The following is a 13,743-nucleotide window of genomic DNA, read 5'->3' on the forward strand; positions in this document are numbered from 1 at the left end:
GCCTATGTGTGAAACGCACGGCTCGCCACTGCTTGGTGGAACTACTACTGATTTATTATTAGATATTATATAATTGGATAATGTTAAATAAAGTCACATTTTTGAACATTTATTTTTATTTAAGTTGTAGTGCATTTCTATCAGATATAGAAATTGAAAATATTGAAATATCTACCACCAACTAAGGAAATACAACATGCACATTTAGATTTTCCAGTTAGAAAACTTGTGATGAAAACACCTTATTGTAAGAGTGTAACTTCAAATACAAAGCAATGTTGTTTGCTTTGAACATTCAGTGACACTCTTGGAACTTAAACTTCACTTTAATCTTAGCCCATCTATTGAAGCTTGGCATCACAAGCCTAGTATACCAAGATCATGAAAAATTATAAGAATAAACGAAACAATCACACAAAACTAGATCAGTCAACATTCCTTTATTTTAAAGGTTACAATTATGTTTGCCGAGCTCTTTAGATAAACCCTCCATGGACATAGAAAACACACATTAAAGATAACCAAATATATTGCTTTGTAACAACACTTTTTTTTTTCCTTCGTTTGACAACAACTGAACTTTGTCAATATTTTGAGAATCTGTACATTTATATTAGAGTCCGTTATTATACACAGGTTTCAGTAGTAAACATATTTATAATAATCTCTTGTAACATTCCCCATTTGCAAATGACAAGCAAATTGCCACGGTACCTCAAATAATGGTTGATGCAAAAAAAAGAAAAAAAAAAAAGAAAAAAGTTAGTTTCCAAGGTTTTCATTTGTTTTTTTTATTGGAAAGATGGTGGCTAGTGTGGATATGCACACAGGTTTCCCTAGGACAACCACTGGTCTGAGGTGCTGAAGCTGCTTGACAGCCATGTCTCCACACCCGGTCAGTGCTTTATCCATGATGGACTTCAACCTTTGGACAGATATCGGGATGACACTTCCAGCATGGGGCTTGACGGAAGCATGTTTGCTGTGGTTGTGGGAAATTCCCAGTTGTTTATTCTCCTTCACAGAATATCGGTGTTTTACTACTGGTCCAGGTTTTTCCATTGATTGGTTTTGGGGAATAAAATTAAGATATGAAGAATCAAAATTCATCGGTCTACACGTTGCCAAGTCTATAGAGCAAGAGGTTTTGAGAGCCTTGACGTTTGACGGCTGATCGGACACTTCGTTTTTACGCTTCAGTGGCTGCCGCACAGGAACAGGCGGCACGACAGAGCCGTTAAACGTTTTGTTGCCATCATTGACGCTTGTGGAGTCCTGGTGGCTCTTAACAGCACTGATGACAACAGAGCAGGGTGATTTAATATTCACCGTGAGTGGACGGAGGTACGGTTTTATCTTTTCCCAGCTTATTTTCTTCTCCTGCTCGTCAACCATTTGAGGAGCAGCAGAGTTATCCACATGGCTGCCGGTGCTCAGCTCTCCATACAACACATCGTCAGCTCCAACAAGAACAGCGTTTCTTTCGACAGTTGGTGGTTCCTCCTCCTCCTCCTCCTCAGGGAATCTTTTAGGGTCATCATCATGCAATTCTTCCAACTCACTCGTTTCATTTTCTTGCTTCACAGGATACGACAGTCTTGGATGAACACTATTTGGGGTAAACATTCCAGTCTTTGTTGCCGACTTCTTCTGAATGATCTCTTCCAGTTGCTCTGCGTTTAAAATGAGCTGGTCTTTGTTTTGGTCGATAAAAGTGACGCATATCCGATGACATTTCTTGTAGTGACGCTTCAAGCTACTCCCCCACACGACAACAGAATCACAGTTTTGAACCAGGCAAGGGTAGGTGACAGGCATACACCTGTCCTGACACAACTGCAACGCTTCCTCGTGAGATCGAAAGACGATTCTGTCGCCATTTTTTGTTACTTTTTCGACGAGGGAACCACCATGATCCCCCTGGTCATTTTCAGCTACTTCTGATACGCTTGTGTCTTTCTGCTCTGGGTTTAATCTTTCCGCACAAGAATCTCCCTCTGGTAGATCTTGCGCGTTGACCACTAGCTTTTTTTGGCAGCCAGTGATGGATTTTTTGTGAGTGCTCTGCAGCCGTACTACTAAAGAGTCATAGTACTCGCAATGGTCATAAAGTGTGTGTTTTTTAAGTGCATCATTGTGTACAAAGACCCTTGTACATCCCTCAAACTTGCATTTGATAGCTTCTTGTTGGGAATGGTGATCCCTGATGTGTCTTACTAAGCTGCTGTTGAGAAGGTAGGAGGCAGAGCAGTTGGCAAAGTGGCACTTGTATCGGGGTTGGGGCTCATCTTGGCTCGGAAGATGCCTCCTCTTAGTTGGCTCCTTTTTCACGTCAGGGTTATAAAGACCATCCATATCGTTCTCCAGCAGCAGCTGCGAGCGGTTGTAGTGATGGACTTGTTGAAGGTGTCGAACTAGACCAACCTGTGTTGAGAAAGCTGCGTCACAGTCTTTGGCTACACAATGAAAGGGTTTGCTGAATTTATCCAATATATAGCAGAGGTTCCCTTTAGAAACCAAACGTCTAGTTCTCACCTGTGGCAAAGCATCGTTGGTCTCTTCTACCGTCTCTTCAGCCACCAGTTCTTTAATGCCCAACTCTTTCTCACTTTCTTCAGACTGCAAACTATTTTCCAAGTCTTCCTTATCATTATCATCATCTTCATTTGTAGTATCTGCCTTTTCTTCTTCGTGTTCCTCTTTAGGCATTTCTTCTTTTAAAGCGACTTGGGCATCAAGAAGCTGAGGTTCTGTATGAACACCATTAGTGACTTTTTCTTCAGACTTAATCGGCAGGCAGCTGATTTTGTTCACCATCTCGTCACTAAAGTTGTGCACCTGAATGTAGTGTGCTCTCATAACGTGCTTTTCTCTGTGGCTTTTGGAGCAGAGCTGGCATACGTAAGGCTTGAAGCAAGTGTCCTTCAAAGAGGTCATTTGCTTGGCTTCTGCCACACTATAACCATGAATGGCGTGATAGTGTCTGAGTAAGCTGTAACTCTGGGCAGTTCTGAATGTACAGTTTTCCATTTTGCAAACGTACGGCTTAGCAGAGGCGAACGTTTCACCGCCGTCTTCCTCGCTGGGTTTTTGTTCTGGTGTGAAATACACTCCAGCTGGAGGTTTATTGGTGGACTCTTGGTCGGAATGAGTTAAATCCTCCCTGGAAATTGCACCAAGGTTGAGCCTACTCAGTCCTACGAGAATATCATCAACACTTTCCAGACCCAGGGAGTTTGCGCCACTTTTGGTTTCTGGGGTTCCGTTTTTATGACCCTCTTCGGGCGGTTGTGAAGGCGAGCCATCATTCTGACCCTTCTCTGCACCGTCGGCTTCGCTTTCGATATTAGCCTTTGCTCCTTTGTCTCGGTCATGGGAATTATATTTGTTCTCCAGTTTAAGATGCTCTGGATGTGCACATTTCAGGTGCCTCTGAACATCTCTGGCTCTGGAGAAAGTCATGCCACACTTCTCAAACCCACAGGTGAACTTGCTGCCGTCGAAGCACACAGCAACCATAGTCATTTTTCTTTTTCTTTCCTTGTTGATTGGCACGACGGATGACAGACAACCTCTTGTAAAGGAAGAGCCATGAACGTCCCCGTTTACACGATCTTGTGCTTCATTCATCGGAGGAAGCTCGCCCACCACCTGAACTCGTCTGGTATTCTTTTGCTTCTCCTTCTTCTGGGCCTCGAAATCCTCTTCCGTGAAGGTGATGTTGTGTGTGGCGAGGTGTGCCAGGAATTCGTTTTTGGAATAATAGAACTTGGAACACTTGGGGCTTGTGCATGTGAAGGCAGCATCTCTGAAGTGCTGCGCCTCGTGGTGGTAGATCTGACCGAGGTCGGAGTAGGTGACGCTGCAGCCTTCAAGCTCGCACTGGTAGTTCAGGTGAAATCCGTGAATTTGCTTGTGTGTGACGAGTTCATTGGAACATCGAAACCTCGCTCCACAATCTACGACCACACACAGGAACGGCTGATCACCGCAGTGAATCTTTGTGTGTTTGCGTTGGTGGTAAGAAGAGACCAAGTGACGTCGACAAAAATGGCACTTTTCACGCATGTCCCTCATTTTGTGAAAATGCTTCACGTTATCGTCGCCTCTGTGCTCGGACTTCAAGTGGACATACAAATACTTGGAATGTTTAAAGATCCTTGGGCATCCGGTCCCTGGACACGGATACTCATCCCGGTTCTGGAATTGATAGTTTTGCTGAATGTACTCCAACGTTACATGCTCGTCGTCCTCCACGTTCTTGTCCTTCACCAACTTGGCCTGTTGCACAATGTGTTCCAGTACATTCGGATCATTCGTGGTTTTGTAGTAGAGCATCAGCGACGGGTCGACTGGGATTTCACCAGGTTCAATGTTGTCATCTTCAGTTAGGGGAGTCTGGATGGGTTCTAGTTTAACGTCGTTGTTTTGATGAGGAAAGACGTGCAAGTGCTGGTTGATGTGAGGAATAAGTTCCTTCCTGCTGCTGAACTTCAGCAAGCATAGTGGGCAGGAGTGGCAGCCTTCCTCAGAGTGTCTTTTGGAGTGGTGAAGAACTTGAGTGTCTGAAAGAGACCTTTTACAAATCTGACAACAGAACTTATTCCTCCGTGACTCTTGTTTTCCGTGCTGCTCATCATCAGCGTGTACATTATTAAAGGGCTGGTCCATTTCAGACTTCAGCTCTTCTTTGTACATCTGTGGACTTGGCGGTGAAGTCGTGTCTCGCTTGTAAACAGTGATATCTGTATCTCCCTTTGACGCCAGCAGGGAGACGCAGTGATGCTTCAGTGTTTTCCAGTCCCAGAATTCAGGGTCAAAGGGCCAAAATGCTTTAAGTGCAAATAAAAGTTCACAGCGTAGGGAGGTGGGGATAAAGGTATTGTCTTGATCTTCTTTCTGGTCTGGACGCAAGTAAAGTTCCTCCAAGCAGCTGAAGACCTGTCGGTTCGGTCCAAGGAGGAACTCTGTGAGCAGGCAGGCTCGAAGGACTTCCAGATCTTCTTGGAGCAGGTAGGACACAGCTTTGCAGACCACGATGAGCGTTTCTGATTCACCTCGCCTTGGAAGTCGAAGGGCTTTGACACACAGTTCTAATGAGGCAGCAACTCCAAACTCCTTTGTCTGGAAAGAATAATAGACCATATTAAGCATTGTTTTTTCACATTTTTAAGTTGTTTACATAACCCTTAATTGATCTCTTGGTAAACTTCCTTTGGGAAATTAGTAGCAACTATATATATATATATATATATATATATATGACATGTTTAGAAATAATGTTAAATGATACATCTTTAAACCATACGTTAATCCCAGGGAGGGTGACCATGCTCTATATGATCTATAAAAGCTTTTCAAAAATATTTTATTCCAAGTCCTTGACTTTGTGTGGGTTTTAATTCTTGTAAGTGTACAAAATGTGTGATATGCATCCATGATAAATCCTTTCAAGAATTATTATTTAGAGTATTTAAAGGATCTTTTGTAAAATGGAATGGAAAATGTTTCTACGCTGATCTTATTTTGTGTCTTCCTTAATGGATTTCCAAGACCATGTGCATAGTTAAAATACTTTAAAAACGAGCTAATTTACTTGGTCTGTGGAAGGGACTTTACAAATGGAACTTACTTTTAATAAATTGTCATCCTCTTACATTAAATACTAGAATATACTTTTCAAAATGTATAGTCTTTCAAGATCTAAATGTCACTTCGTGTTACAGTAAAATTCCACTGGACTAAAATAAGAGAGGGCTATTTTCAATATAACTGAAAGAGATACTTGAAAACATCATCACAGTTTTAAAAACACATACTCGGGTCTAAAGGGACACTAACCTCCGTCTGAATTACACGAACCAGATGAAGCAAATGGTTGACCGTTTTGGCAATGGCGCCCAACTGAAGGCAGCGTTCAAGAAGAGAAATCAACGACGGCTCTAGTCTTCTCTGAAGTTTACTCCATATTTGAAACAAGTCCCTGAAAAAAACAACTCATCAGGACTGGTTTCTAATCCTGTGACATGTTCTAAAAAAGAGGAAATGTGGTCACAGTACTCACCAAGAACAATGAGGGTTCTCCTGCTGCAGCTGTTGTGTCAGAAATGTTGTACACAAGATGAAACCTGTGTTTTCCTCACCATCCGTCTCAAAAATAGACGTAATCTCCAGCACTTCTTTCCCATCAAGCTTAGATATCTGTACAGAAGGGGGAAATCATTTCTGAATTAAAGATGCCAAAATCATATTTTTGCAATTAAAAGTCAAAACAATTATTCTCAATACCCAGGTTTCCTGCAACTGATATAAAAACTTAAACTGTGTCTTGAGATAACTCTGATATGATAAGACACTTCAAATAAAATTGAAACAAAATTATAACATAACAAAAATTAACAGCATTGAAATCAACAAATCAATATTATCCATAGGAAATAGGGTTATGATGATTTCAGATACTCAGGCGCTTTTTAGTAAACCTTTAAAAGTTATGATCAGGATAAAATTTAAAATAAATAATTTAGGAACAAAAGGAAACGTTCTGCAGACAATACACCAAAGTAGGGGTTACCTCCATAATGGCTTCTTCAGTCGGCAGCAACTGACAAAGCAGGGAGACAAACATCTGACGAAAGTTCGCCTGGTTTGTGAGAGAGCTGCATTCGGAGCAAGCTTTGGCTAAAATGACAGCCTTGGCAAGGTCGCCCATCTTCTCTAGATGCTTTACCCGCATCTCCATGAAGCCCTCGCCTTCCAGGCAAATGTAGGCATTAACTGGAGGTAAAAAGGCGTTTATGATTAACAGGAAACTGCTATGAAGGGTAGGTTAGTAACAAACTGAATGAAACCTTCTTCTGCGGTGGTGGGCTGGCCGCTGAGAAGAGAGGAGAGAATCACGTTGCTCCATGGATCTCCTTCACCAGTGATTTGAAGTAATGCTTGAAGGTCTGAGCTGCCATATTGAATCAAGATGTTATGTGCAATCTGAAAGGAAAACATGAAATATCCCATCAGTATCATTTGTGTCTACACAACACTAACTCAACATGATAAAGACGTTCGTGCTATGCCTCTCCAGCCCTGATGAGTTCGAAGGCTGCAGCCATTCAATAATGTAGTTTTACTGAAAATTAAATTGATTCATCTGGTGATTTGAAAGCACAACATTTTAAATACAGAGCAGCTACAAATATGAAAGAAAAGCATTACATTTACTTCATAATAAATGACCAACTGGTTTTCCTTTACAGATTTTAGCTCACAAAACAAATCGAAAAACACAGATTTAAAAAAAAGGGTTAAAGTATTAATTTGCAAACATAATTCATTTTAATAAGGGAAAATAGTTACTCAACATGACTTATTTTCATGTCATAGCATGTATTACTCATTTAGTGATGTAGTAGAAAAACAAAACAATCCTAAGATTCCTATAATGAGAAAACTTTGATAACCAAAATTTTAAAATTAGGTTTAAAATGATTCTAGAAAGAAAGAGATGATTCTATTATCATTTCACCACTAATTATATTTTTCTATTATATACCATTTAACTTTATAGGATATAAATTGTATCATTTTAAAACAACAATATACTATAAAATCATTCAAATCAAGTCTTTAAATGTTCCCTTACCTCCCCCCCCCCCCCCCCCGCCTTCTAAAGGGTAGGGACAAAGAGACTAGGGAGAGAAAGGTGATTTTAAAAATAAAAACCATGCTGTTTTTTGGTTACAGGAGTGTGACAAGGCAGCTTAGGTGCAAATAATGTAATCCAAAGATAAAAATGTGCTTCACAGAAGGGAACACATGAAAGAACCTCTCAAATGCCTGCTACAGAAATAGGTCGTGCTGCAAGTCTTTAAATGGAGCACCTTATTGAAAGACAAAGAAAACATCAACAAGCCTTTTAAACTGTGTGCGTACCTGGACAGACTGGTGGAACTGAAGCCATGCTTCATAGGGGATATGGTTCTCAGGCACAGAAAGAAACAGTTCAAAGCAGCTCCTGTAGATGAAACAATTAGAACGGTATTAGTCTCAATGGATCATCTGCAAAAGCGACCAAACATACAGTGACATGAACTGCTAAAAAAACGAATTCATTTGTGCACGATGTTGAAGACCATGAAATGAGTCATTAACAGAAACTGCTTTTTCCCCCCCAGAGGTGCTCATACTCACAATGCCAGTCTCTTTAAAACAAGTGGGACTCTGTCAGAGTCTGGAGTCAGGTGAGACCGTGCTTCGGCAAAACAGTTAATGGACAGACAATAGACCTCCAGGAGAGACAGCCCATGTTCCATCGAGTTTCTGATCTCAGCATAATGCATCAGTGCCTGCAGATATACAACATAGATTAAAACGATATTACAACAGGATTATTAGGTGGCAGCAGCTGTCATACACGAGTCTAGACTCCTCACATGAGGATATAGTGATTCCCATTGGGCACCAGGCTGGTGTAAAAAACATCCTAAATTAGACCAGATGGGAATAAACGGAACTCAAAATACTGGCACATTTAGAGTTACACACTTGCTTTGTGTATTCCAGACATGTAGGACTAAAAATGTTTAAATCAACCTGATTTAGTCAAATCTGAAAAAAGTGAAAAACAAGACTTGACATGTGGTCAGTTTTTGACTGTTTTATGAGAGTAACCCAAACAAATCATTTGCTACAGTGTTTTCTGACGAGCAGTGGTACTGGAGCCCGACACAGCTGCCACCAGAAAAGGTGAATAGGAGGCCTTTCTGTTAGAGGACAACAGACTTGGATCGGCAGAAAACATTTTCAAAGTGACACAGCAATTGAGTGCGTATAAAGAGAAACCATGCCAACCAGAAACCACATAATCCCCTCCATTGTTTTTGTTTAATTGTGTACTGTAATGCACACTGAAGCACATCATTGCAAGAGTTAAACATCATCAAGTGTACAAGTTGATAGCTACTCCGAGAGAGATGTCATCAGAACCGCCCAGATAAAGTTAGATCCATCAGCACTACAATCAAGCATGAAATAAATTTAACATTTTGGTTGTGCTAGCTCATGTAACCAGGATAGAAAAAGGGATCTCATATCAATTTTGGCAGAATGTCCAAAGGGAACCATCTCTACATTTGTCTGGTACTAAAACGGTTCTTGGGTAGAAATTGGGAACCAAAAGATGAGATGTTTAAACAAGGTCTCGTAGAATTGTTCCATTGATGAAACTTGCGCCAGTATGAACGGCATTGGTGAAGGTATGAAGGACACATGGGATGATTTTAAGATCACAAGATTTAAATATGCACAAAAGGTTCAATTTAAACACTTAAATGGTCAGAGACCCAGAGCAAAGCACATTTCTGACTCAAAGTCTCCAGCTGCTAAAGTAAAGTTCTAACACAATGGCTGATCATCTTGTAAAGCATCGCTATTCACCGATGATCTGCGTTTGACAGCTTATCACATGAATTACGCAGACCTTGTCCTCGAGTTGAGACTTGATGGTTCCATCTAAAGAGTGTATTCTGTATCGCCTGCAGTTGATACAGAGCTCTGCAGCGAGAATTCTGACCCGCTCTAGTAGAAGAACTCACATTTCTCTGATCCTTAAAACTCATTGCATTGGCTGCCAGTTTCTTTCAGGATCAACTTTAAAATTCTGATTCTTATTTTCAGAGCAATTCATGGTCAGGCTCCTCCTTACATCACTGATCTGATCCAGCCTTACACCCCAGCTCGGGCTCTGAGGTCTGTGGATCAGAATCTAATGATGGTTCCTCGCACACGGCTCAGGACCAGAGGAGAGAAATCCTTCCAGGCTGTTGCTCCTAAGCTTTGGAACGATCTTCCTCTAAAATTAACAAAAATGGGTTTTTAAAACAGAAAAATATTGTCCCTCTGAAAGGTTTAATCTTGCATATGTACCGAGTACTTGGGCCCCTTTTGCATGAATGAATGCCTCAATACTGCCTAGCATGGATGCCATCAGCCTGTGGCACTGCTCAGATGTTATGGAAGACCAGTATGCTTTGATAGCTTCAGTTCTGCTGCATTTTCCTGTCAGATTTCTCTCATCTTTCTCTTTGTGATGCCTCATAAATTCTCCATGGGGTTCAGGTCTGGCCAATCAAGCACCCTTATCTGATGGTTGTTTTCCCAGGTTTTCGGAAGTGTGGGCAGGTGCCATATCCTGTTGTGCTGAGATTCACCAACAGAAAATACAAGTCTGCACTGCTTAAGCAGTTTATATCCATGAGAACCTGACCAAGAAAACATCGGAGACATCGCCAGAAAAGCCACCCAGTTTAAGAAAAGGTGTCAAGATACAACAAAATAATCAACACATAATCCAGATCAGGAATTAGGAAGATTTGGACAAATGCAAAAACTAAAAAGGAATTGACCCAGATACTCACTTCTACTATAAAAAGTCAGAGAAATGCTACTACTACACTGAAGAGCTTTTCAACGGCAGCATTGAGATGGATGGGAAACCATTTCCAATTCACTTTATAGCAGGAATCTATACACTACTGTCAATATAAAGCTAGTCATGGACAATATAAATCTATTCATGGACAATATAAATCTATTCATTGACAATATAAATCTAGTCATTGACAATATAAAGCTATTCATTGACAATATAAATCTATTCACTGTCAATATAAAGCTAGTCATGGACAATATAAATCTATTCATTGACAATATAAATCTATTCATTGACAATATACATATATCCACTGTCACTATAAATCTATTCATTGACAATATAAATCTATTCATTGACAATATACATATATCCACTGTCACTATAAATCTATTCATTGACAATATAAATCTATTCATTGACAATATACATATATCCACTGTCACTATAAATCTATTCATTGACGATATAAATCTATTTATTGACAATATACATATATTCACTGTCACTATAAATCTACTCATTGACGATATAAATCTATTCACTGTCAATATAAAGCTATTCATGGACATTATAAAGCTGTTGATCACTTATATGAATTTGTGACAATTATGACTTGTGTAAAAATACAGTTGTAAGGTGTGTTAACAGATCACTCAAGGTCTGTGCAAAAAATGTTTAGCCTGTTCCTAAACAAAGTCTTATCTTAATCTGGGCTCCCCCAGTCTGGCCTTGGAGGCCGATCATCAAAGTTCTCCTGGGAAGATACCTCGATCGGACCACTTGGTGACCTTGTGACATCCCAGGCTACAAGAGGAGACTGTTTGACGGAATATGTTACGACAAAATGACGTGTAAAAGAAATTGTTATATCAAACTGCAAACAGAAAATGATATGATGAAGATTTCATTCTGAGGGTAATGGGGGCGGGACTAGACAAGCTTTTTGCTTCTCCCGTTTACCCTTCGGACATGTGTATTGTATTATTTGAACTAAGATGACGTGTGATGCTAATGATTTAAACTGACACGCCCAAATAAACAAATAATTCTACTATATCCAACTGTGCACCAGGTTATTGCTCATCACCTGATAAATGATTATTATATATTCATCATAGTTTTTTTATCATTCATGTACAGTCCTAATAAACCAGCAAATAAACGACTACATTCGCCTATGTGTGGCGTTTGATCATCTCTAGAGAGCCATTTGCCAGACAGCAGTAAACTTCCCACCTGTGGTCTACCAGTGAGACACTAAATTAATTCCCACTCGTCTAAAAATACAAACAGATCTCTAAAGAATGATGTAAGAAAATAGTGTCTCTTGAGACGCACTAATGACACCGAGGTTACTTCCGAATTCATCAGGTACCCAAAGCTTGTTTGGAGTAGTTTTTACGTGGACAAAATGAAATGTATTTAAAAAGGTAACTCTGTTTTCCTTCCACAGTCAAAAAGATACACACACACCGAGTGTTTTTGTATATACTTAACAAAAATAATAAGATAAATTATATAAATTATAATTAATTTGCCAGACAAGAATTGAGTGTTTCTATTCATTCAAGCTGCATTAATAACTTTTGTGGGTAGATTACATTTACTTTTAATAATATATTCAGCATTAATAATCTTTTATAAGGTAACACAATTAGTAAAGACAAGAGTTTCTCATTAGAGTAAAATATTTTAAAATAAAATCCGTGCCATCCGTCAGCCGAAGCTGAATATTACCGTTTCGCTTACTTCAAGATCATTTGGTCATATTCCCTTTAATTATAAATATAAGGAAGTATTAGGGATAACGATTAATTGTTTTTTACAACAACAAAAAAATCCAAATAATAAGTGAGAGATGATAAATTCCTGAATATACAAGATTGAGTTTAATTCAAGGTTGAATAAGTCAACAACTCATTTTAAATTAATCATCCATCTTAGACCATCTACTGATAACAAATGTATCTTTAAAATCGGTTTTATCCTCAATAGGATAAAATAAGACAGCAAATCTACGGTTCATGTTGGGCTCATAGTGACAGAGGAAAGAATAATATCAGCTACAGCAGTTCCTCTTCTTATGGAAACCATACAACCCTTTCAGTTCTTAACATGCGTGTATAAAATGAAAGTGGGAGAAATATTAGTTGTATATAAAAATGTCATTTTACAAGAGATTTTAAATTCTATGGTTCATCTGACAGGAGGCTGTTATCATGGAACCTGACAGTGGTTTCACGGCAAATGTAGGAATTCTAAACAGCAGAATGATGGTAAGACAACTGGATACAGAACACGTGGAATAATGCAACTAAAATAAATCATGTTGGTCAGTGTAAATCATTTTCATTTTCCCCGACAGATCCTGGACGAGCTATGGTTTGCTAGCGGCTGCTGAAACGCTGCATGTACACATTACCTGACAAAAGTTGTCGCAGTAATCCGTCGAAGATGCTACCGATATCTCCTGCTGTCTCAGCAGGTCTTCGAAGGCTCTCAGTGTGGCCAGCAGGGTTTCCATCGCCACCAGAGTGTCCGTGTCTGATTCCAGGGCCCGATCGCTCCATTCGTGCTCTGGCTCGACATTACTCTCCGCCATCTTCCCTCCTCACTACTGCGCGTATGCAGTGAAGCCAGCGGCGCGTTCAAGTACCGTAGGAACATTTAGAGGCGTGAGTGCAGAAGCGTCACAGCCTTCAAAGGCAAATGGAAAAACAATGTTAAACGGTCGTTACATGTACTGGGAACACCTCAAGCAACGCTCACTCCTGCATTTTTTTTTTAAATACTAATTTATGTTACATAATTTTTTAAACGTTTTGATGTAAACATGTTTTTTTCTCAATTCAGGATCGAGGACACAAATGTAAACGAATGCAGTTTTCTTAAATTGTAGTTTTTATGTAAGAACATTGGAAAGGAAAACTATATTAATAATTTGCAGTTTATTGAATGAGAGTTCACAGTGAAGCAATACTGTTTTTTCGTGTATGTTTAGTGAATTTATTTTTATTAAAGACCAATCTATTTCAAATGTATTTGTCTTTTAAATATATTTATATGCCCCTATCAGGAGTAAACTATCGACACATGAAGAATGGGTAACAACTTTGTTTGTTGAAGAACAAACATAACATTTAGGTTAGGCTAGGTTGGGTAGAAATTGTTTTTTTTTTCAAATTATCCACAGCAAATACACTTAAGTAAAGTTGGCTCGATATTGGCAGATTCGATCTTTGCGCGTTAATAACTCGGGAACGCTAAGGTGTTGAATCACAAATCTTACCTTTTTCAAATCCCAGTCACCTGCT

At 39.5% G+C, this 13,743-nt stretch overlaps 1 protein-coding gene across 2 annotated transcripts; it reads right to left on the minus strand.

Moving 5' to 3' along the window:
- Positions 1-420: 420 nt before the first annotated feature.
- Positions 421-13,743, minus strand: rlf (RLF zinc finger). Of its 2 annotated transcripts, XM_087779877.1 has the most exons (10): positions 13,719-13,743; positions 12,852-13,126; positions 8,188-8,342; positions 7,930-8,011; positions 6,852-6,987; positions 6,575-6,777; positions 6,065-6,201; positions 5,842-5,983; positions 2,536-5,124; positions 421-2,424 (listed from the first exon to the last, which is right to left on the minus strand). In XM_087779877.1, exons 2-10 carry the CDS (start codon positions 13,029-13,031, stop codon positions 763-765), a joined length of 5,286 nt encoding a protein of 1,761 aa, XP_087636003.1. In that variant the 5' UTR covers positions 13,032-13,126; positions 13,719-13,743; the 3' UTR covers positions 421-762. The 2 variants fall into 2 exon arrangements, with proteins under 2 accessions (XP_087636003.1, XP_087636002.1); XM_087779876.1 differs by having other exon boundaries at positions 421-5,124.

This window comes from Callionymus lyra, chromosome 18 (assembly GCF_982586985.1).
Source record: "Callionymus lyra chromosome 18, fCalLyr1.hap1.1, whole genome shotgun sequence".
Classification (NCBI taxonomy): Eukaryota; Metazoa; Chordata; class Actinopteri; order Syngnathiformes; family Callionymidae; genus Callionymus; species Callionymus lyra.

Excerpts from the sequence above, each read along its gene's own strand:
- rlf (XM_087779876.1), bottom strand. The coding sequence starts at position 13,031 with ATGGCGGAGAGTAATGTCGAGCCAGAGCACGAATGGAGCGATCGGGCC. Across the intron at positions 6,988-7,929 it reads AGTTCCACCAGTCTGTCCAG|ATTGCACATAACATCTTGAT; the intron begins GTACGCACACAG and ends TTTTCCTTTCAG. Across the intron at positions 5,125-5,841 it reads TTCGTGTAATTCAGACGGAG|ACAAAGGAGTTTGGAGTTGC; the intron begins GTTAGTGTCCCT and ends TATTCTTTCCAG.